Genomic DNA, 24864 nt, shown 5'->3' on the forward strand with positions numbered 1-24864 from the left:
CGGTGTACCATACACAGCTCCAATCTACTGATCAAATTTGCAGATGATACAGCTTTGGTTGGCCTTATTCGTCGTGGTGACAAGACAGCCTACAGAGGAGAGGTTAGCACCCTGATACAGTGGTGTCAAGATACCAACCTGTCACTCAGTGTCCAAAAAACAAAAGAGCTGATCGTGGATTACAGGTGGAACGGAGACAGGCTTGGCCCGATCAACACCAGTGGGTCTGCAGTTGAGAGTGTGCATATACTTGGTATACACATCACTGAAGATCTCACCTGGACTGTATGCACCGGCTGTGGGGCAAAAAAAAGCACAACAGCATCTCTTTCACCTCAGATGACTGAAGAAATTCGGTATGACAGCCCCCAAATCCTCAAGACTTTCTACAGGGGCACCATTGAGAGCATCTTGACTGGCTGTTTCACCACCTGGTATGGAAACTGCACCAAGCTTGATCGTTGGGCACTGCAGAGAGTGGTATAGACAGTCCAGGGCATCTGTGGATGTGAACTTGCCTCCATTGAGGACATTTACAGCAGCAGGTTCATGAAAAAGGCCTGGAAGATCATCAGGGACACCAGTCATCCCTACCATAAACTGTCAGCTGCTTCTGTCTTGCATATGGTGCCAGAGCATTAAAGCCAGGACCAATAAGCTACAGGACAGCTTCTTTCTACAAGCCATTAGACATATAACTTCACATGTCTGTAAATTGCGACGTAGTCATGACATAGCGCAGAGATTTGTACTTCCTCACATTGTGGGACAGATGTAAGATTTAAATAAATTCAAATTCAATATGTATAATATGTGGGTGTGTATATATATATATATATGTTAAATAGGTGGTGGAAAAGGTAGTGAGGTAATGTTCATAGGTTCAATATCCATTCAGAAATCTGATAGCTGAGAGGAAGAAGCTATTCCTAAGTCATTGAATGTGTGTCTTCAGACTCCCGTAACTCCTTCCTGACAGTAGCACTGAGAAGAAGTCATGTCCTGGGTGATGCGGGTGTTCAATAATAGCTACTACCTTTTTGAGGCATCGACCCTTGAAGATGTTCTGGATGCTACAGAAGCTAGTGCCCATGAAGGAGGTGACTGAGTTTGCAACGCTGTGCAGCTTTTTTTTGATCCTGTGCAGTAGCTCTCTCAAACCAGATGGTGAGGCAGCCAGTCAGCATGCTCTTCATGATACATCTGTAGAAATTTGTGAGTCTTTGGTAACATGCTACATAGAAAGTTTGTGAACCGTGTAGAAGTTTTCTCTATGTCTGCATAAATATGACCTAAAATGTGGTAAGATCTTCACGTAAGTCCCAAAACTAGATAAAAAATTGAATTGACTTTATTTCTTACATTTCTCATATACGTGAGGAGTAAAAATCTTTACATTAGATCTCCATCTAAGTGTGCAACGTGCAATCACAGTAATTTATAATAAATAGAACAGTCAATGTAATATAGAGTACACTCAAGTCAGCGTGAGTTCATCAGTCTGATGGCCTGGTGGAAGAAGCTGTCCTGGAGCTTGTTGCTCCTGGCTTTTATACAGTGGTACCACTTCCCAGATGGTAGCAGCTGGAATAGATTGTGGTTGGGATGACTTGGGTCCCCAATGACCCTACGGCCCTTTTTACACACCTGTCCCTGTAAATGTCCTGAATTATGGGAAGTTCACAACTACAGATGCGCTGGGCTATCCGCACCACTTTCTGCAGAGTCCTGCGATTAAGGGAGACACAGTACCCATACCAGGCAGTGATGCAGCCAGTCAGGATGCTCTCAATTGTGCCCCTGTAGAAAGTTCTTAGGATGTAGGGGTCCATACCAAACTTCCTCAACCGTCTGAGGTGAAAGACGTGCTGTTGTGCCTTTTTCACCACACAGAACCCAATTAAATAAAGAACACAAAAACATTATACTTTTTCATTTATTTATTGAAAAAAATTGATCCAATATTACATGTATTTGTTGGAATAAGTATGGGAACTTTTGTTTTCAGTAGCTGGCATGAGTCCCCCCCTTAGGCAACAGCGATAACTTCAACCAAACGTTTCTGGTCACTTGATTAATGCTGCACATTGGCTTGGAGGAATTTTAGGCCATTTTTCCTTACAAAACTGCTTCAACTCTGGAATGTTGGTGGACCGCTTTTCATGAACTGATTGCTTCAGGTCCTTCTATAACATTTCTGTAGAATTAAGGTCAGGACTTTGACTTGGCTGTTGCAAAACATGATTTTTCTTCTTTCTAAACCACTCTGCTCTTAATTTACTCTTGACTCTTGGATCATTGTCTTGTTGTATTATCCAGCTTCTATTAAGCTTCAGGTGATGAACTGCTATCCTGACATTCTCCTGTAAAATGTCTTGATAAAATTTTGAATTCATTGTTCCGTTGATGATTGCAAGCTGTCAAGGCCTTGAGGCAGCAAAACAGCCCCAAATCACGTTGCTCCTTCCACCACGCTTCACAGTTGGGATGAGGTTTTAGTGTTGGTGTGCAGTGCCCTTTTTCCTCCAAACATAGCTAGGAGTATTTCTGCTAAATGTTAAACTTTTGCCTCATGTCCACTGAACATTGTCCCAGAAGCAGTGTAGACCAACTAGCTGGTCTTTTGCAAGCTTGAGATGTGCAGCAATGTTTTTTTTTTGGAGAACAATGTCTTCCTCCATGGTTTCCTCCATGAATGGGATTCTCGATCAGTGTTTTTCTTGTGGACACATAAATAGAGACTAGCAATTTCTAGAGATTTCTGCAGGTGTTTTGCTGATACCCTTGGGTTCTTTTTCACCTCCGTCAGCATTTCACATTGTGCTCTTGATGTGATCTTTGCAGGATGCCCCTTCCAGGGAGAGTAGCAACAGTACTGTGTTTTCTCCATTTGTAGGCAATTTCTCTTACAGTGGACTGATGAACACTCAGGTCTTTAGAAATGCTTGTGTAGCCTTTTCCAACTTCATGCATCTCTACAATTCATCTAAGGTTCTCTGAAAGTTGTTTTGATCGAGGTATGGTGCACATGAACATACCTTTCTTGAGAAGAGCAGGCTCTGTCAGTAACCTGATGCTTACGAAAGGAATGGAGGTTTATGGGCTGAGTGCAGGTCGGTGGGACGAGGTGAGAGTAAGCGTTCGGCACAAACTAGAAGGGCCGAGATGGCCTCTTTCCATGCTGTAATTGTTACATGTTTATATGGTTATGTCTTTTTTTTTATAGGGCAGTGCACCTGTACAGTCCACACCAGCAATCTCATCTCATTGATTGGAACACCTGACTTCAAATAGCTTTTGTAGAAGGCATTACCCCAGAGGTTCACATACATTTTCCAAGAAATAGGTGTAATATTGGATAACTTTTCTCAATAAGTAAATGAACAAGTATAACGTTTTTTGTTATTTATTTAATTGGGTTTTCTTTATCTAGTTTTAGGACTTGTGCGGACATCTGAATACAGTTTAGGTCATATTTATGCCGAAATAGAGAAAATTCTAGAGAAAATCTTCTAGCACTGCTGTGCTAGACTCCTAATGAAATACGGCCACTGTTATGCCTTCTTTGTAGCTACATTGATCTGTTGGGCCCAGAATAGATCCTTTGTAATGTTGACATACAGGAACTTGAAATTGCCTATCCTTTCCTCTTCTGATTGCTCTATGAGGACTGATGTGTGTTCCCTCATCTTACCCTTTCTGAAGTCCACAATCCGTTCTTTGGTCTTGCTGACAATTGAGTGCAAGGTTGTTGCTGCAACACCACTCAACTAGTTGATAGAGTTTATTCCTGTGTACCTTCTCGTCACCATCTGAAGTTGTGTCAACTGTAGTTGTGTTGTCAGCAAATTTATAGATGGCATTTGAGCTGTGCTTAGCTGCCCAATCATGGGTGAAAAGAGAGTAGAGCTGAGGACTAAGTTTACATCCTTGAGGTACAACACTGGATTGAGTGTAGGTAGAGTTGTTATTTCCGATTTTTCACTAATGATTATTTCAAATGCTTCAACTTTACTCTTTGCACTGATATGCTAGGCTCCATCACTGTGCAGGATATTATTGGTGGCTGCTCCTCCAGGGAGTTGTCAAATCGTCCACCATCGTTCACAACTGTACATGACAGGGCAGCAGAGTTTATATTTGTTCCATTGGTTGTGGGATCACTTAACTCTTTCTACTGCATGCTGTTTAGCATGAAGTAGTCCTGTCTTGTCACTTCAACAGGTTGACCCCTCATCCTGAGAAGTGTCTGTTGCCGCTCCTGCTACACTTGTCATAGAACTTGTCCAGGTTTGATGATGGTGATAGAGTGGGTAATAACCAGGCTGCAAGGTTAGGGATAGTGGTTGACTATAGTTGTACTGTTGCTGACGGCCTACAATGCCTCATGGATACCCAGTTCTGAGATGGTAAATCTGTGTGAACTCTGCCTATTTAGTGTGTAGTAGTGGCACAGAACATGCTAAAGTACATTTGTCCTGTGACTCCACAAGGATTGTTCACTGAACACTCCTACTGTTACTGACCTGCCATAAATTGCATATATCATAGGTCAATTTGACCTCTCAAAATGTTTTGCCTCACATTAGGATTAAATTCCATGAACCATTTGAAACATGTCTTGCCAATTCTTAATACCATTGTTTGCCTGGAAACTAGCCTTCTTATTATCCACACTATCAATAATTGTGTCATCCGCAAAGTCACTAATCGTATCTACCCGTGCCCGCATTTCAAATATTTATGGTACACAATAACCCTTTTCCCTGATCCATGTGATACACGAATGGTCACAGGCTTTTGGTTCCAAAAGCAAGCCTTGACCTTTGCCTCTGCTTCCTAAAACCAAGCCAGTTTGGATTCAGTTTGCTAAATTACCCTAGATCCTATGGGATCTTGCTTGTATGAACATGTAGGATTGTATTTGAAATCCCAGGTTCTTATAGGAGTCTGGGATGAAACATAAAACTTATCACTTAATGATTATTATTAAGAATTATCAGAACAAAGAAAACAAACAGGATAGTGATATACCTCTAAGAAGAAAAGCTAAAGAAAAATATGGTGCCTAACATAATATCATTACTTTTATATTGAAAGATAAGAACATTCCATAGATAAGGATAATCTAATTAGAAAATACTGTAATAAAATCAGTCAATGAAAAATATTCCTTTAGAACAAAGAAGCTTCCAGATTATACTTTGGACAGTCACTACAGGCATATTAAACTGTTATGTATGTAAAGACTACTTATGTTTATAAAAGCTATAAGCGGATAATTGATTGTTAAAGTACAAAGGAAATGACAATTAATATTAAACTGTTGGGTCCAGCAATCCTCCCTTTGATTCTAAGTCACAAGTTTGAGGCGATGCGAAAGGATTTAGAAGGAGTGGATTGGAACAATTTGTTTTATGGGAAGGATGTAATAGAGAAATGGTGGTCACTTAAAGGTGAAATTATGAGGGGACAGAATCTTTATGTTCCTGTTAGGTTGAAAGGAAAGGTTAAAAGTTTGAGAGAGCCATGGTTTTCAAGGGATATTGGAAACTTGGTTAGGAAAAAGAGAGATATTTACAATAAATATAGGCAGCATGGAGTAAATGAGGTGCTCGAGGAATATAAAGAATGTAAGAAGAATCTTAAGAAAGAAATTAGAAAAGCTAAAAGAAGATAAAAGGTTGCTTTGGCAAGTATGGTGAAAATAAATCCAAAGGGTTTCTACAGTTATATTAATAGCAAAAGGATAGTGAGGGATAAAATTGGTCCCTTAGAGAATCACAGTGGACAGTTATGTGTGCAGCCAAAAGAGATGGGGGAGATTTTGAACAATTACTTCGATATTCACTAAGGAGAAGGATATTGAATTGTGTAAGGTAAGGGAAACAAGTAGGGAAGTTATGGAATCTATGACGATTAAAGAGGAGGAGGTACTGGCACTTTTAAGGAATATAAAAGTGGAAAAATCTTCGGGTCCTGACAGGATATTCCCTAGGACCTCGAGGGAGGTTAGTGTAGAAATAGCAGGGGCTCTGACAGAAATATTTCAAATGTCATTAGAAACAGGGATGGTGCTGGAGGATTGGCGTATTGCTCATGTGGTTCCATTATTTAAAAAGGGTTCTAAGAGTAAACCTAGCAATTATAGGCCTGTCAGTTTGACGTCAGTGGTGGGTAAATTAATAGAATGTATTCTTAGAGATGGTATATATAATTATCTGTATAGACAGGGTCTGATTAGGAACAGTCAACATGGATTTGTGCATGGAAGGTCATGTTTGACAAATCTTACTGAATTTTTTGAAGAGGTAACGAGGAAAGTTGACAAAGGTAAAGCAGTAGATGTTGTCTATATGGACTTCAGTAAGGCCTTTGACAAGGTTCCACATGGAAGGTTAGTTAGGAAGTTTCAATCGTTAGGTATTAATATTGAAGTAGTAAAATGGATTCAACAATGGCTGGATGGGAGATGCCAGAGAGTAGTGGTGGATAACTTTGTCAGATTGGAGGCCGGTGACTTGTGGTGTGCCTCAGGGATCTGTACTGGGTCCAATATTGTTCGTCATATATATTCATGATTTGGATGATGGGGTGGTAAATTGGATTAATGTATGCAGATGATACTAAGGTAGGTGGCGTTGTGGATAACGAAGTAGGTTTTCAAAGTTTGCAGAGAGATTTAGGCCAGTTAGAAGAGTGGGCTGAACAATGGCAGATGGAGTTTAAGGCTGATAAGTGTGAGGTGCTACATTTTGGTAGGAATAATCCAAATAGGACATACATGGTAAATGGTAAGGAATTGAAGAATGCAGTAGAACAGAGTGATCTAGGAATAATGGTGCATAGTTCCCTGAAGGTGGAATCTCATGTGGATGGGGTGGTGAAGAAAACTTTTGGTATGTTGGCCTTTATAAATCAGAGCATTGAGTATAGGAGTTGGGATGTAATGTTAAAATCGTACAAGGTATTGGTAAGGCCGAATTTGGAGTATTGTGTACAGTTCTGGTCACTGAATTATAGGAAAGATGTCAGCAAAATAGAGAGAGTACAGAGAAGATTTACGAGAATGTCACCTGGGTTTCAGCAGCTAAGTTACAGAGAAAGGTTGAACAAGTTAGATCTTTATTCTTTGGAGTGTAGAAGGTTGAGGGGGGACTTGATAGAGGTATTTAAAATTATGAATGGGATAGATAGAGTTGTGTGGATAGGCTTTTTCCATTGAGAGTTGGGGAGATTCAAACAAGAGGACATGAGTTGAGAGTTAAGGGGGCAAAAGTTTAAGGGTAACATGAGGGGGAATTTCTTTACTCAGACAGTGGTAGCTCTGTGGAATAACCTCCAGTAGGAGTGGTAGAGGCAGGTTCGGTATTGTCATTTAAAGTAAAATTGGATAGGTATATGGACAGGAAAGGAATGGAGGGTTATGGGCTGAGTGCGGGTCAGTGGGCTTAGGTGAGAGTAAGTGTTCGGCACGGACTAGAAGGGCCGAGATGGCCTTTTCCGTGCTGTAATTGTTATATGGCTATATGGCTTAGAATCACTACATATGAAAATTCAGGAGCAGAAATACTTGTGGTATCTACTTTAGATATAAAATCATCAAAAACTACTTAGGTTATGAAATATCAAAGGGTATATACTTCAAACTATTCATAGGATTATGTCATTGTTAGGCAGATTAGTAAGTACTACACTTAAATGATTTTGAACTATTCTGTCAATGATAGTGTTTAAGCAAATAAAAGAGATCTATATTATGATGAAGCATTTTAGTCTGAATAAGATGACTAAATATTAAGTAACCTCAGCCTCCAACTCTTGAATGAATCTAATCAAAGTATTCACATCCATTACATTGATATATCTTAGCTGTTTCTTTTTGAATATAATCAGCCAAATCAGTTGTCTTCAGATTCACCAGGTATTTGCCTGTACGTCTTTGCCTATAACTTCACATATTCCCCCATAACTGCCCAGGAAGATCTAATTCCATATGATTTTGAACAACTGCCTTACGCATGGTGACCATTTTTGTTGTTACTTTTCCCAAGGCTTCAGCATTAGGGTTCTTACTCTTTCAAAGGATGCAGCAACATTTTTAATCTTTCTTATGCTCCTTGCGACACCATAAAATAGAAATAAAATTGATTCAAAATGATCTCCTTCTGAAATGCCTCATTTTTAAACTTAAGGGGTGATGGAAAGGTGTGTTTATGTCTCATGGCAGGAAAAACACATCCGAAGTAACAAACTCGAGACCAATTACGTGGAATAGAGGTGTAGGCTCCATTTCTACACATAAAGTACATTTTGTTCCAATATCTTAAACAATTTCTTGTCACTTTACAGGTGCTCTATTGGATTGTAATATTTTTCTGACTATCAATAAAAATTCCTGAATCTTTGTTCCATTTAGGACAATGTAGAGTGTAATTGCATAAATTATGCCCTACTTGAATGGGCTATCACTAATTCAATGAAGCACTCAAGCAAAAGGTAGCTTTTATAGTAAACACAGTAAAGGACTTAATAGCTTTGTCATGAACATTAGATGCAGATATATTTCAGGATAGCCCATGAATAGGGTCAGGTATGATAGTCCCAAAATTATGCTGATAGTATTCACATCAATGATGTGTGGGGGGCCCATGATCATTGTATATTTATGTCTCCCTTGAGAATATAATGAATTACAGGCAAAATGTCTACATCACCACTGCTATTATGGTTAATAAAGGGAGTGCATGTTTGTTCTGGGTTTGCAGGAATGTCTAGCATTGGTGTATATTTGAAGTATTTGGTATGTATCGCATACTCAACAGCTACAGTCATAGACAGCATCAGCAAATTCATGTGGTTCTTGCACCTATACATTATGAGTCATCTTAACTGGCATATTGTGAGTTGGGAAAATATAACAACGCAAGGAATATGAAAATAAATTTCACAATGTCCATTAAACCATAAGATATAGGAGCCATTTGGCCCAGCGAGTCTGTCCTGCCATTTCACCACAGCTGATCCATTTCCCTTGCCACCCCAATCTCATGCCTTCTCCCCGTATCCTACCATGCTCTGACTAATGAAAAATCTATCAACCTCTGCCTTAAATATACCCAATGACTTGGCCTCCAGAACTGCCTTTGGCAATGAATTCCACAGATTCGCCACTCTCTGGCTAAAGATATTCCTCCTTGTCTCTGTTTTAAAAGGACACCCCTTTTTTTTGAGACTATGTCTACTGGTCTTAGACTCTCCCTCCTCTCCACATTCACTCTGTTGAGGCCACCCCTTGTTCTTCTGAATTGCAGTGAGTAGAGGGCCAGAACCATTAAATGTTCCTCACATGACAAGTCTCTCAATTGCAGAAGCATTTCTCGTCAATCTCCGTTGAAACCTTGCTAGTGTCATCACATATTTTCTGAGATAAGGGGCCCAAAATTGCTCACAATACTCCAACATTACATCCTTGCTTTTATATTCTAGTCCTCTTAAAATGATTGCTAATACCACACTTGCCTTTCTCACCAGTGCCTCGACCTATAAACTAATTTTCAGCGAATCCTACATGAGGATTCCCAAGTCCCTTTGCATCTCAGATTTCTGAATTTTATCTCCATTTAGAAAATAGTCCACCCTCTTATTTCTTCTGCAGAAGATCATGACCGTACACTTCCCAATACTACATTCCATCTGCCATTTCTTTGCCCATTCTCCTTATCCATTTAAGTCCTTCTGTAGCATCTCAACTTCTTCAAAACTACCTGCCTCTCCAACAATATTTGTATTGTCTGCAAACTTGGTCACAGAGCCATCAATTCAGTCATCCAAGTCATTGGCATATAATGTAAAAAAGAAGCACAGACCCCTGTGGAACACCACTAGTCACTGGCAGCCAACCAGAAAAGGATTTTCTTTATTCCCACTCTTTGCCTGTTATCAATCAGCCAATGCTTTCTCTATGGTAATTTCTTACCTGTAATACCATTATCTCTTGACTTGTTAAGCAGCCTCATGTGTGGCACCTTGTCAAAATCTGTCTGAAAATACAAGTGCACACCATCCATCAATTTTACTTTGCCTATCCTGCTTGTTATTTCTTCAAAGAATTTCAAAAGTTTTGTCTGGCAAGATTTTCCCTTAAGGAAACCATGCTGACTACAGCCTATTTTATCATGTGTCTCCAACTACCTTTAAGCCGCATTCTTAGCGATCAACACCATCATCTTCCTAACCCCTGAGGTCAGACTAACTGGCATATAATTTCTGTTCTTCTGTCTTCCTGTATTCTTGAGGAACGGAGTGACATTTGTAATTTTCCATTCCTCTGGAACCATGTCAGAATCAATTGATTCTTGAAAAACCAGTACTAATTACTGATTACAGTCCCATTGCCCTGACCCCCATAGTGATGAAATGTTTTGAATGGCTTGTCAAGCCTCATATCAGAGCCAGCCTCCCCTCATCACTGGATCCCCTACAGTTTGCCTATCGTCCAAATCGCTCTACGGAGGACGCAATATCCACCACACTGCACACAGTTCTCTCTCACTTGGACAACAAAGACACTTATGCCAGAATCCTGTACATTGATTTCAGTTCAGTGTTCAATACCATCATCCCGCAGAGACTAGTGGAGAAACTGTTGCTGCTTGGCCTTAACACTGCCATGTGTCGCTGGATTCTGGATTTCTTGACAGAGAGACCACAGTCAGTTGGTGTTGGCAGGAACATCTCTGACTCCATCACACTGAGCACTGGATCCCCACAGGGCTGTGTGCTTAGCCCATTGCTGTTTACACTGCTAACACATGACTGAGCAGCCAGATTCAAGGAGAACCTGATCATTAAGTTTGCTGATGATACCGCAGTGGTGGGGCTCATCAGCAAAAATGATGAAACTATGTACAGGGAGGAGGTCAAACACCTAGAGAGCTGGTGCAGTGACAACAACTTGATTCTTAATGTCACCAAAACCAAGGAGAAGATTGTCGATTTCAGACGGTCTCAGCCTCAGCGGCTCCACAGTGGAGAGAGTGGAAAACATCAAGTTCCTTGAGGTGCAGATCTCGGACAATCTCACCTGGTCCAGGAACACCACTGGGATTGTGAAACGAGCCCGGCAGAGATTGCACTTTTTGAGGAAGCTTAAACAAGGATCACTCTCCACTACCATCTTAACTACATTCTACAGAGGCGTGGTTGAGAGTGTGCTGACCTTTTGCATCATAACCTGGTACTCCAGCTACAGTGCTGCTGACAAAAAAGCCTTGCGGATGGTGGTTAGGGGAGCAGAGAAGGTTATTGGGGTCTCCCTACTGTCTGACCAAGACCTCTTTCAGGGTAGATGCCTCCAGAAAACACGGTACATCATTAAAGACCCCACACACCCTCTCCATAAACTGTTTATTCTTCTGCCATCAGGTAAATGTTACAGGAGCATCAAAACTAAAACCACAAGGCTACTAAACAGCTTCCTCCCACAGGCAGTCAGACTGCTAAATAGCTGCTGTATCTGACTCTGCTTTAGACACTTTTAACTTGCACTGGACACCTATAACTTGTTTTTAACTGACATGTGGCTGTTGTGTTTTAATATTTATTGTTATGTTTATTATTTAGTGTTGCGTTTGTTATGTTATGATTGCACTGCTCCTGGGAAACACTGTCTCATTCTGCCCTGCAGAGCTGATGTACGGTTAGAATGACAATAAAGTTTTTGAATCTTTGAATCTTGAATCTAATACCTCCAAATTCTCTTCAGCCAGCTCTTTCAGTTTCCCAGGAACTTTCTTCCTAGTAATGGCAACTTCTCACACTTTACCCTCTGAAACATTCAAATTTCCAGCATACTGCTAGTATCGTCCACAGTGAAAGCTGATACACATACTTATTCAATTCATCTGCCATTTACTTCTCACCCATTACTACCTCTCCACCATCATTTTTCAGCAGTCCGATATCCACTCTCACTTCTCTTTCACACTTTATGTATCTGAAAAAACTTTTGGTAAACTCAACAGTAATATTATTGGCTAGCTTTGTATTCTGTCTTTTCCTTCTTGATGACATTTTACTTGCCTTCTGATGATTTTTAATAGCTTCCCAATCCTTTAACTTCCCACTAATTTTTCCTGTATCATATGCCTTCTCTTTAGCTTTTATGTTGGCTTTGACTGTTCTTATCAACTAAGGGTTGTCATTGTGCTTTTCGAATACTGCTTCCTTTTTGACATGTATATATCCTGTGCTTCCTGAATTGGCTGTGAGAAATTCCAGCCATTACTGTTCGGCCACCATTCCTGCCAGTGTTCTTTTCCAATTAATTTCGGCCAGCTCCTCCCTCTTGTCTGCAGTTACCTTTACTGCACTGTAATACTGTTAAATCTGACTTTAGCTTCTCTTTCTCAAAATGCGGGGTGCATTCTATTACTTTATGATCACTGGTCCCTAAGGGGTTCCTTAAGCTCTTGAATCAATTACTCATCATTCCACAACTCCCAATCCAGAATAGCTGATCCCCTAGTGGGCTCAACGATGAGCTGTTCCAAAAAGCCATCTCATAGGCGTTCTAGAAATTCACCTTTTTGGGATCCAGCACCAACCTGATTTACGCAGCCTACCTGCATATTCAAGTCCCCCATAACTATCATAACATTGCCTTTTTGGCATTCATTTTGTATCACTCATTGTAATTTGTAAACCACATCTTTACTACTGTTGGGGCATATATAACTCCTATTTGGGTATTTTTACCCTTGCAGTATCTTAGCTGTACCCACAACAATTCAATACCTTTCAATCCTATATCACTTCCTTCTAATGACCTGATTTAATTTTTTACCCGCAGAGCCACACCACCACCTCTGCCGACCTGCCTGTCCTTTTAATGCAATACATAGACGTTAAACCCCCAGCTGTACTCTTCTTTCAACCACAATTCAGTGATGCCCACAATGTCATACATGCCACTTATCTATTGACTTGCTCAAAGTCTGCTGGCTGGTTAGTATTTTGCTCACGGAGCCCAGCAGTGTAGGTACAGGAGGTAACTAGCACAGTAACCTCTGCACCTATTATTTTCGTCTGGTACCATTTTATGGTTGCTTGCACTGCCTGGCATATATTCACTTACTTCTACCTCTTGCTTTCATTGCCGATTTGGTAATTAACAGCACTTGATAAGGAACATTACATTGAGCTCTGAGTGATTCCTCACGCAGTTTCTCAACCATGAATTTATCACCAGAAATCAGGATGTGTCCTCCACCTGATGGGTCTTCCCAAGCGGCGGAAACTTTTACAGAGGCAGACTGGATAGCTTAGGTTGATTTCACACATTAGACAACTAAACTATCTGCCATAAAATATATATCAGTCTCTCCAAGTTTGAGGGCTCCCAGCAGTGACATCGGACGTCCTGCTATCTTGCTTAGAGTTGCTGTCAAACTACACAAGACCATAGGAAGAGCTGTAGGCTTCATCCTGATACTTGGTCTGTCGTGGTTAATGATTCCTTTCATTCATTTGACTTGTCCTAATGACTCTGATAATGAAAAAAGACATTAAATGTTTATCAGTTAACATAATTCCTGACTAACACTTAAGAGTGAAATGTGTTCCCAGGTCAGAGTCAATGTAACATGGCAATTCTCATTTAACAATACAGTCGGCCCTCCTAATCCGTGGGTTCCGCATGCGCTGATTGGGAAAACCCAGAAGTTCTGTCTCCAGCACTCGTTGTTTGAGAATGTACAGACTATTTTTTCTTGTAATTATTCCCTAAACAATACAGTATACCAACTATTTACATAGCACTTACATTGTATTAGGTATTATAAGTAATCCAGAGATGATTTAAAAGTACAGGCAGTCCCCGGGTTATGAAGGAGTTCCGTTCCTGAGTCCGTCTTTAAAACGGATTTGAAGTCGGAACAGGTACATCTGGTATTATTTAGCGTCAGTTAGTCAAACGTTTGTCTTAGTATATAGTGTATATTTTTACCTTTCTATGCATATAAAACACTTAAGAAATGTATGTATTTCAATAATTAAACCACTGCGTTGCTTAGCACATAGCTTTTCCACTGTTCTAGTTTTCATTTTCTGACATGTCAGGCATCTTCCAAACATTAGTCAAACTTTGGATTCCAACACCATTGGGAGAATCAACTCATCATCTTTTGCATTCCAATATGTCCTAGTGCATATATTTGCTGTGTCAGGTAAGGAAACAACTCACTAGTGCCATATCTCCAGACGCTGTCGTTAATTAACCTCCCACTGTTTTCCATCCAGAAACACTTTTCCTGTCTGAAGCCTTGGATTTACATCTCTTGGATATCGTATGGTCTGTAATACAGAGTTCTATTTTGTTTCTATAATTCCAGTTATCGGATTCACCACATGTTCCCAATTCTAATTTATTTCTGTTATTCCTTCCCATGCTGCCTGTTTTGCAATTCCATCTGCAAATGCATTTCTGCAGCTTTCTATTGTAGTCATTTTGGAGTGGTTTTACATGTTATTACAGAAATTCTGACAGTATTTATATGACACCATAAGTTCTCGTACTAGTCCATTTTTGATAGGATTTCCTAACAGCTCTTTTCCATAAGTTTCCAAAGTCATGTACAATTCCAAAAGCAGGTCAAAAATCTGTGTAGATATCAGCTGATCTTCCTTCTGCCAACTTACAGGCTTCAATCAAAGTTTTTAGTTCTGCCTGTTGTGTGGAGGTTCCAGTAGCAATGCTTAAGTTTCAGAAATAACTGCCTATTCAGCCATTTGAATTTATCTCTCAATCATTGAGGAGCTAGCAGAATCCCTGCACCTGCTTCATTTCCTGACAGATCGTCTTATTCTTAAACTCAATGGCACATGGCATAGGCAGCAACCCAGAAATTACTACCCTGGAGGTCCTGTTTTTCAGTCTTCTACCTAGCTCCCTACAATCTGTCTTCAGGACCTCATCACCTTGTCTACCTATGTTAATGTTGCCAGTATGCTTCAAGTCTTCTGGCTGCTCATCCTCACCTGCCATGGACCCTATCGGAGACATTCCTGGGCCTGGCACCTGGGAGGTAACATACCCTTCAGGTCTGTATTGCACCCACAGAATCTTGCCTCTATTGCCCTCATGATGGAATCTCCTTTCAGCATCTCTCTGCTTTTCTGAGCCTCAGTGCCAGAGACCCAGTCACTTTGGCTCCCACTGGTAGATCGTACCCCTCAACAGTATCTAAAGTTATATATTATTGAGGGGAATGGTCACAGGTATACCCTGGAATGCCTGTATATTTCTCTTCCTTGTCCTCACAGTAACCTGTCTCCTGCAACCTAGTGGTGTCTACGTCACTACAGCTCCTATCTGTCACCTTCTCATTCTCCCGTATGAGTCAAAGCTCTTCAAGCTGCATCTCCAGTTCCTGAATACATTCTCTCAGGAGCTGAAGTTCAGCACACCTAGTGCAGTTATGTTTATTCAGGAGACTGGAGATCTCCTAGACTTCAGACACCCACACACAATAGAAAACACTGTCCCTGGAGCCATTGTCACTACACGACTATGCCCTAACACAAGGGTCGGCAACCCGCGGCTCCAGAGCCGCATGCGACTCTTTGATCTCTGTGCTGCGGCTCCCCGTGGTTTGTTAGTTTTTGAAATGTAATTCGAAATTTGAAGATTATGGTGATCTTGTACAGTCTAAAAACGTTGTGGAGACCCCATTTCCTGGCACATCCGAACCGGCTCACAATTAGCCACAGTTCCGGCTAAGGGAGATAGCCTACGGGGGTTTGTGAGTACGTGTCTTTTGGAGCATCCGTGCCCACGGGGACGGGTTGAGGGAGGCTTTAAATCAAGGCTGTTTAGTTCGAATAAAGTTACCTTTGACTGCAGTGTCTTTATTTTAGCGCTGTGTGTAGGGCTACACTGCTACAACGTGTTTTTTTATCGCTATTAATATACATCACCACTGCCAATGCCTGTCACCCGCCAGTGCGCGCTTTCTTTTAATTCTTCGATCCAAGGTAGGCTACCTATGGAGTAACCTTCAACCCAATGTCTTTTTTTCGGAGTTCAAAATGTTTTTGTTGCATGCAGAAATGTAATTTCGTTTTCTCTGCAGGAGTTCATCAATTTCATAAATGCAACACATTATAGTTTGTTTATACATAGCATAAAGGCAAAAAAAACCGTTGTATGCAGTGTTATTTCATTTTAAATGTCAAATGGGTTTTGTGGCTCCCAGTGTTTTCTTTTCTGTGGGAAATGGGTCCATATTGGCTCTTTCAGTGGTAAACGTTGCCGACCCCTGCCCTAACAGATGAAGAATGATGAAATAAGAACAAAAAGAGATAAACTTACCAGATACTTTACCGCACCCAAACCTTATTTCACTTAAGCCTGATGACCCAAAGCCACTCTAAACACTGGCACACTCGAGTGAATAGCCATTCCTCTTGCACTTGCATTATTTTTATTCACCTTTTCTGATGAATTCCTTTTGTTGATAGTCGCTGCCCGGCTCCAAGAAACTACTATGAAGCTCTGTCTTTTAAATCTTGATTGTGGACCTGATTGAAAAGGTAACTGTATTATGCACTCCGTCTTGTTGATTGGTCACAGCCCAATTTAAGGTTACATAAACACCACCGTCTGTGTGGAAGAAGATCCCTTTGTGCTCCTTGTAAATCTTTCCCCTCTCACCGTAAACCTTTGTCCTGACTATAGTTTGAAAAAAAATGAATGTGACCACCACCTAATCCTTGCCTCTCATGATTTTAAATAGCCCTAAAAGCCTAACTCTTCGCCTCAGTTATATTAAGGAATAAAATGTTAGCACTCCTTATAATTCATGCCCACCATTGCCAGTACAGCCTTGTGGATTTTTTTCTGTACCCATTACAGCATTAATGACATCCTTTCAATCGCTAGGCACCAGAACTGCACAGTACTCCCAACAACTTGTATAGTAGTGACACTGTGTCCCAACTTCTCTAATTAATAGCCTTGTCAGAAGAACTTGTTAAAGCCCATGTGTATATTGTACATCCCTCTGTCTTCAACAATTCTGTTTGGCACCTTTGAGTAAAGGCACCATATTTGCCAGGCTCAGTTCATCTGGCACCCCTTCTGTGGCTAAAGAAGATTTGAAAATTTTTATCAGAGTCTGAGTAAATTCCTCCATTGACTCCATTAGCGCTCTGAGATATGCAAATTGATTTCAATTGGTAAGTTGGTTTATTGCTGTCACATATACCAAGTTACAGTGAAAAACTTGTGCTGCATACCATTTGTATAGACCAATTCATTACAACAGTGCATTGAGATGGTATAGTAGGTGAAACAGTAACAGAGCCCAGAATAAAGTGTTACGTTTACAGAGAAAGTGCAGTGCAGGTAGACAATAGGCTGCAAAGTCATAACAAGGTGGATTGTGAAGTCAGGAGTCCATCTTATTATACTAGGGGACCATTCAGTCATTCTATATATCAGCGGGTAAGAAGCTGTTCTTAAGCCTGTTACATGTTTTCAAGCTTTTGTATATTCTACCCAAGGGGAGGGTGATAAGTGAGAATATCCAGGGTGGCTGTCGTCTTTGATTTACTTTACCAAAGCAGTGAGATGTAGACAAGATCTGTGGGTTCTATGACATGTTGAACTGTGTTTGTCGCTCTCTGAAATTTCTTGTGGTGGTAGGCAGAGCAGCTACCATGCTAAACCATGATGCATTCCCTTAAGAAAAGCACTGGATAAAATCTGATGAAAATCAGGACTAGTTAACAGGAACCCTCTGAGGAGATAGGGTGCCCTATTGATTGTAACGTCAACAGGGCATCTGGAATATATTGCATAAAATAATGTTGGAAGCAAGATATAAATTTAACTCCGAGATTAGATAAGTACATCAAAATAGACTTCTTTCCAGCTTTTCCAGATTTGGTTCTTTAAGATCAGGAATAACTTGTTCTGTTGGTGCTGTGATGACCAATGAGCCCAATGTGGGACAGGAGATAGTTGGTGGGCGATGGTTTGCCCAGTATTGGAGGTGGTACGCACTTTACATCAATTACACTGGGCATTAGTATAACTCTGGCACATCGACCTGAGATTCTTAGTTCCAGTCTCCATAGAGTGATTGAAGGCTAGCAATTCCAAGAAATTGGAGGTAATTTTAGAATTTTCACTGAAATTCACTAGCACGACAAGCTGAGTGGCCTCAAATTAATTTGAAGATAAAGGGAGGGCCAAGGAATATTTTCATCAAGGAAAAGTGCAGGTTGGTTATGGATAGACCATTGAAACTGAAATGCTGTCAGGGTGGGACAAAGACGGGACATTTGCTTGTCCACACATGTATTACTATTCTGATCTTCCAGAGGACCAATTTTGTCACTTGCAATCCTTTGCTCTTAATATATCTGTAGAATCCCTTAGAATTTTTCTTCAGCTTGGCTGCTAGGTCAACCACACCTTCTTTTAGCTGTCCTGATTTAAAGTGTTTCTTACATTTCATAAGCAACTCTGTTGTTCCTACCTGCGTATATCTGCCATACACCTTTTCTTCTCTCTTAAACAAGGCATCAATATCTCTTAAAAATCAAGGTTCCCCACACTTATCTTTACGTTTTATTCTGTCAGGTACATAAGTACTTAGGAAATTTCACTTTGGAAAATCTCCTACTTACCAAGTACACCTTTGCCAGAAAACAGTGTGTCCCAATCTACAGTTGCAAGGTTACCATCAAAATTGGCCTTTCTCCAATTTAGAACCTCAACCCATGGACCAGTTTGAAACTAATGGCATTGTGATCACTAGAACAACTTCTGTCACTTGCCCTGTCTCATTCCCTAATAGCAGAACAAGAATCGTACACTCTCTCATTGGGACTTCTGTGTACTGATGTAGAAAACTTTCCTGAACATATTTGACAAACTTGATTCCTTCTGGGCCTTGCAACACAGAGAAAATGCCAGAGGAACACATCAGGGCAGGCAACACCTATGGAAAAGAGTAAACAGTCAACGTTTTGGACTGACCCTTCATCAGAAGTGGAGGAAAAAGTCTTCCTACTTTCTGCAGGGATTGCTCCCTATGTGACTCACTTGTCCATTCGTCTCTCCCCACTGATCTCCCTCCTGGCACTTATTCTTGGAAGCGGAACAGGTGCTACACCTGCCCCTACACCTCCTTGCTTACGACCACTCAAGGCCCCAAACAGTCCTTCCAGATGAGGCGACACTTCATTTGTGAGTCTTTTAGGGTCATCTACTCTACGCGGTGCTCCCGGTGTGGCCTCCTGTATATTGGTGAGACCCAACTTTGATTGGAAGACTGCTTTGCTCTGTCTGCCGGAAAAAAGCAGGATATTCCAGTGGCCACTCATTTTAATTCCACTTCCCATTCCTATTCTGACATGTCAGTCCATAGCCTCTACAGCCATGATGAGGCCACACTCAGGTTGGAGGAGCAACACCTTATGTTCTGTCTGGGTAGCCTCCGACCCGATGGTATGAATGTCAATTTCTTGACCATTCACCCCCTTCACTCTTCGCCATTCCCATTTCCTTCTCTCACCTTATCTCCATACCTGTCCATCACCTCCATCTGGTGCTCCTCCCCCTTACTCTTCCCTTTCTTTCTCCAGCCCTTTATCTCTTTCACCAATCGATTCTGAGCTTTTTACTTTATCCCTTCCCTCAGTTTCACCTATCACCTACTACCTTGTATTTCTTCCTCCCCTTCCCCCAACTTCTTACTCTGATGTCTCATCTTTTTTTTCTCCAACTCCAATGAAGAGTCTCAGCCCGAAACATCGACTGTTTACTCTTTTCCATATATGCTGCCAGGCCTGCTGAGTTCCTCCAGCATTTTGTGTGTGTTGCTTGGATTTCCAGCATCTGCAGATTTTCTTTTGTTTCCTATTTAGTCCTTTTACAGTATGGGAATCTCAGTCAGTGTGTGGAAAGTTAGAATCACCTACTATAACGACGTTACGTTTCTTGCAACAGTGTCTGATCACTCTACAAATATATTCATCTAAATCCCACAGAGTGTTGGGTGGTTTGTAATTTAGAACCCATTAACGTGATCATTTCTTTTTTATTGCTCAGTACACCTTACTAGATGAGTTCCCCAGTCTGTCTGATGGAGCCCTGCTGTGACATTTTGTCTGATCAGTAATGCCATGTAATCCCTCCCATTCTGTCACACCTAAACCCACTGAATCCTGGAATACTGAGCTACCAGTCCTGTCCTTCCTGCAACCAAGTCTTACTAATATCTTAATTCCAGGTGTTGATCCTTGCCCTGAGCTCATCTACCTTTCCTATGATACTCCTTGCATCAAAATATACGCAGCTCAGGACACTAGTCACACCATGCGTGGCTTTTTGATTCCTGACTTCATCTGTGTTCTTACCAACACTTATCTCTACAACCTCTCCACTATCTGTTCTGGCACTCTGGTTTCTATCCCCCTGCAACTCTAGTTTAAAACCACTGTGCAGCATTAGGAAACCTTCCTGCTAGGATATTAACCCCCTTCCAGTTCAGGTGCAAACTGTTGCTTCTGTACAGATCCCACCTTTCCCAGAAGAGAACCCAGTATCCAAAATTCTTATATGCTTTCCCATCTACACCAACTCCTTAGGCGTATGTTAAAGTATACTATCTTCCTATTTCTGGCCTCATTAGCACATTGCATGGGTAGCATTTCTGGAGATCCTGCCCTTTAACTTGGCACCTGACTCCTTGAACCCCCTTTGCAGAAACTCATCTGTTCATCACTCGTCCTACTCATGTCATTGGTACCTACATGGACAATGAACTCTAGATCTTCACCCTCCTACTTAAGAACGCTGAGGAGGACTTGATCTGAGATGTCTGGGACACTGGCACCGGCGAGGCAACATACCATCTGGGAATCTCATTCTTGACAACAGAACTTCTTTTCATTCTCCTAATTAATGAATCCCCTATCACAACAGATGACCTCTTCTTACCACCCCCACCCTTCTGAATCACAAAGCCAGACTGAGTGCCAGAGACTTGACCACTGTGACATTCCTCTGCAAGGTCATTTTCCCTACACCCCCCTCCAAAAGTATGGAAAGTAATATACCTGTTGTTGAGGGTGATGACCACAGGGTTACTCTGCACTGGCTCTTTAACTCCTTTTCCCTTCTTGACTGACACCTAGTTTTCTGTGTCCTGCACCTTGGGTGTAACTACGTCTCTATATGTCCTATCTGTTACACCCTCAGCCTCCTGAATGATCTGGAGTTTATCCAGTTCCAATTTGTTAGAAGCTGCAGCTGGATGCCCCTTGCCAGGTGAAGTTGTCAGGGACATTGCCTTGCCACGTACTGCACGAGGAACATTTCACTGCTGTTCTAACTGAGCTAATGTAAAGAAGAGAGGATGGAAAAAAACTAGACCTACAGCTCTTTTTTTGCCTTCTCTAACTGAAACCTCCCTTTGCTGAAGCCTGGAAGAGCCAAAGCCTCAAAATCTCCACTCTGACTCTGCCCTCTCCAATGATGGCTGCTCCGCTTGCCCCTCCCTAACTTTAATTTGTTCTTGCTCATAATCCGGAATGCTGATTGGCCGCCGCTGAAAGCTGCAAATAATTGCTACAAGTAATTACCTTTAATAGTAGATCAGCAAACCTGAGTGAATTACATCCTCTCAAACCTCTGATCTCTGTGATTAGCCATTGCTCAAAGTGCTATCTTTAATAATTGACCAACAAACCTGAGTGTATTAGGCCCTCTCAAGCTTCTAATCTCTCCAACTGGCTGCTGTTCAAAGTTGTATTAACTATATGGAGAAGTTGGACAAACTTGTGTTGTTTTCTCTGGAGCAACAGAGGCTGGGGGATGCTGGAAAAAAGCTTATAAAATTATGTTGGGCATAGATAGGATGTGTTGTCAATATCTTTTTTTCCAGTGTTGAAATGTACTGCAAGACATGCATTTAAGGTACAAGGGAGGACAGGGTTTTTATACAGTGTCAAGTGTCTGGAACTGGGCTACCAGAAGTAGTGTTGGAAGCAGAGATGACAGTGGCTTTCTGATAGACATATGGATACACATGGCGTAAAGGAATATGGACCATGGCCAGGCTGAAGATACACAGTTTAATTTGGTGATGCTGGAAATCTGGAGCAACACCTACTAAAATCTGAAGGAACTCAGCAAGTCAGGCAGCATTTATGAAGGGAATGAATAATCAGTGTTAGGCCAAGACCCTTCCTCAGTATATCATGTTCAGCACTGATATTATGGGCTGAAGGGCCTGTTACTGTACTGTACTCTTCTATATGAATGGGTACTTAGGAGTTTAGGAAATTAAATGAGGAATTAATATTCAACTCTACTCTCTTCTAATCTGTACATATATTTTCTTTTCTATTTTTAAGGGAAGAATTTGAAGGCAGTTAACCTTGAAACAAGTGTAATACCGAGATCTGATAACATCACTCAACTCATCTGGGCCTGAATTGTTAAGAAAAATGATTGCCTTTGTCCTTTGCGGGAAAATGTTCAAGACTACATGAATCAGCAATGTCACTGAGATACACGTTCACCTTTGAATGAGGCCTCTGTAGTAACTGAAAATAGCTATAGCTCATTACTCAACCTGAAAACATCACTGTAGTCACGTAACAGTGACCATATACTTAATCTCAGTATTGTTGAAGCTTCGACTTTTTATCCAAACTGGAGAAGCACAAGGTTACCCGTGCCACGGAGAGACCGTGGAAATGTGGGGATTGTGGGAAAGGTTTCAGTTACCCCTCCGAACTGGAAACTCATCGACGCAGTCACACTGGAGAGCGACCGTTCACCTGCTCTGTATGTGGGAAGGGATTCACTCAGTCATCCAGCCTTCATACCCACCAGCGTGTTCACACTGGGGAAAGGCCTTTTACTTGTGTACAGTGCGGGAAGGGATTTAATGCTTTGTCAAACCTTATGACTCACCAGCGAGTTCACACTGACGAGAGACCTTTTAAATGTTCCATCTGTGAGAAGTGCTTTAAAAGCACCAAAGATCTGCTGATACACCAACGCACTCACACCGGGGAGAGACCATTCACCTGTGCAATCTGTGGGAAGGGGTTCACTCAGTCATCTCACCTTCTGACACATCAACTTGTTCACACTGATGAAAGACCATTTAAGTGTTCTGACTGTGAGAAGAGTTTTAAAAGTAAAAAGGATCTATTGACCCATGTGCGCACTCACACTGGAGAGAGGCCGTTTATTTGCCCCTTGTGTGGAAAAAGATTCACTTGTTCATCCCATCTCTTGACACATCAGCATGTTCACACCAATGACCGACCTTTTAAATGTTCTGATTGTGAAAAGAGTTTTAAAAGCAAGAAGCATCTCCGTAAACATCAGCGCGTTCACACTGGTGAGAGACCATTTGCCTGCTCCATATGCGGGAAGAGGTTCACTCGTTCATCCCACCTTCTGAGACACCATCGAGTTCATACTGGAGAGAGGCCATTTATCTGCAATGAATGCGGGAAGGGATTCACCGATTCATCTGACCTTTTGACGCACCAGCGAGTTCATACCGGAGAAAGGCCTTTCACCTGTGCTGTATGTGGGAAAGGATTCACACAGTCATCCCATCTTACTGAGCACCAGCTTGTTCACACTGATGAAAGACCTTTTAAATGTTCCATCTGTGAGAAGAGATTTAAAAGCAAAAAAGACGTTCTCACACATAGGCGAGTTCACACTGGTGAGAGACCATTCACCTGCTATGAGTGTGGGAAGGGATTCACTCAGTCAAACAACTTGCTCAGACATCAGCAACTGCACAAGTGACTGCAGGTGTTGGATGTTATTGCAACAGTTAATCACACTATCATGAATCAAACTCTTCAGCATAGCAATACTGCTGTGTGCTGTTTTTATTTAATCCCAACTGAATAGGATAAATATTTAATGAAACAGCAACATTTTGGAATTTGTCTTTCCCACTGGCTGGAAGAACAATTGAGGAAAAACTGTATAGTGGATAGTACACTGTACAGTGTATTCCTTCAGGGCCACAGTGCAAAGGACAGGCAACTCTTTGCTCTTTCTCATCTTTCTATATTAGCTGCAGTGCAACTAATCTAGTCACATTCTAGAGCTGTGTTACAAATGTTCCCCAGTCACAATCAGAGCTTCAAGGTTACAAAGCTTAGTGATTATTTTTACCAGATTTGGATGCAAGTTCAAATCCCATGTTAGTAGATGGTATTTAAATTCAAGTAATTAAATAAATATGATCATGAAGCAACTGGATGGTGATTAAATGCATGGAGTTTGTCAAATCTGCTTTTGGAAAGAATTTTGCCACCTATACTTGATCCGGTGTGCATAGGACTCAAGATCCACAGAGATGCGATTTACTTCTAACTGCCCTCTGAAATGGCTGAGTAAGCTATCAATTCAAGGATATTTAAGGAACTTATGCATATGTTCCCATGTCATGAATGAATAAGCAGGAATGTTTGGGACAAGATTCAATTGCAAATATGATGAGAGTTGGGACGAAAGAGAAAATGGTTCGATCAGATTTTGGTGCAAAACTTATGTACTCCTGACTGAAAGAGAAGGTGTGGGTTTCAATTGCCTGTCAAGGAATAACCGAAAAAGTTAATTTATTTGTGTGACAATCCATAATCTATTATTTTATTCAGCCATCTGAAGGTCAGTATTAATATTTAAAATGTGCATATTTAAAAACAGCCACTATTAAGAAAAGTCAGACTTTGCAGAAGCCTGTTATCTGCTGGTACCATTCTATAATAGTCATTTGATCTCAAGATTAAAAAAAAATGTTAATT

The 24864-nt window shown here is 41.1% G+C and overlaps 1 protein-coding gene across 1 annotated transcript; it reads left to right on the forward strand.

The window, feature by feature from the left end:
• Nucleotides 1–22711: 22711 nt before the first annotated feature.
• Nucleotides 22712–24864, forward strand: LOC132381562 (gastrula zinc finger protein XlCGF26.1-like; the record flags this gene model as incomplete). Its single annotated transcript, XM_059951064.1, has 1 exon — nucleotides 22712–24864. A coding segment is annotated over one exon (1143 nt), but the record flags the coding sequence as incomplete, so codon positions are not given.

The sequence above is a fragment of the Hypanus sabinus genome, chromosome 26 (genome assembly GCF_030144855.1).
Source record: "Hypanus sabinus isolate sHypSab1 chromosome 26, sHypSab1.hap1, whole genome shotgun sequence".
Classification (NCBI taxonomy): Eukaryota; Metazoa; Chordata; class Chondrichthyes; order Myliobatiformes; family Dasyatidae; genus Hypanus; species Hypanus sabinus.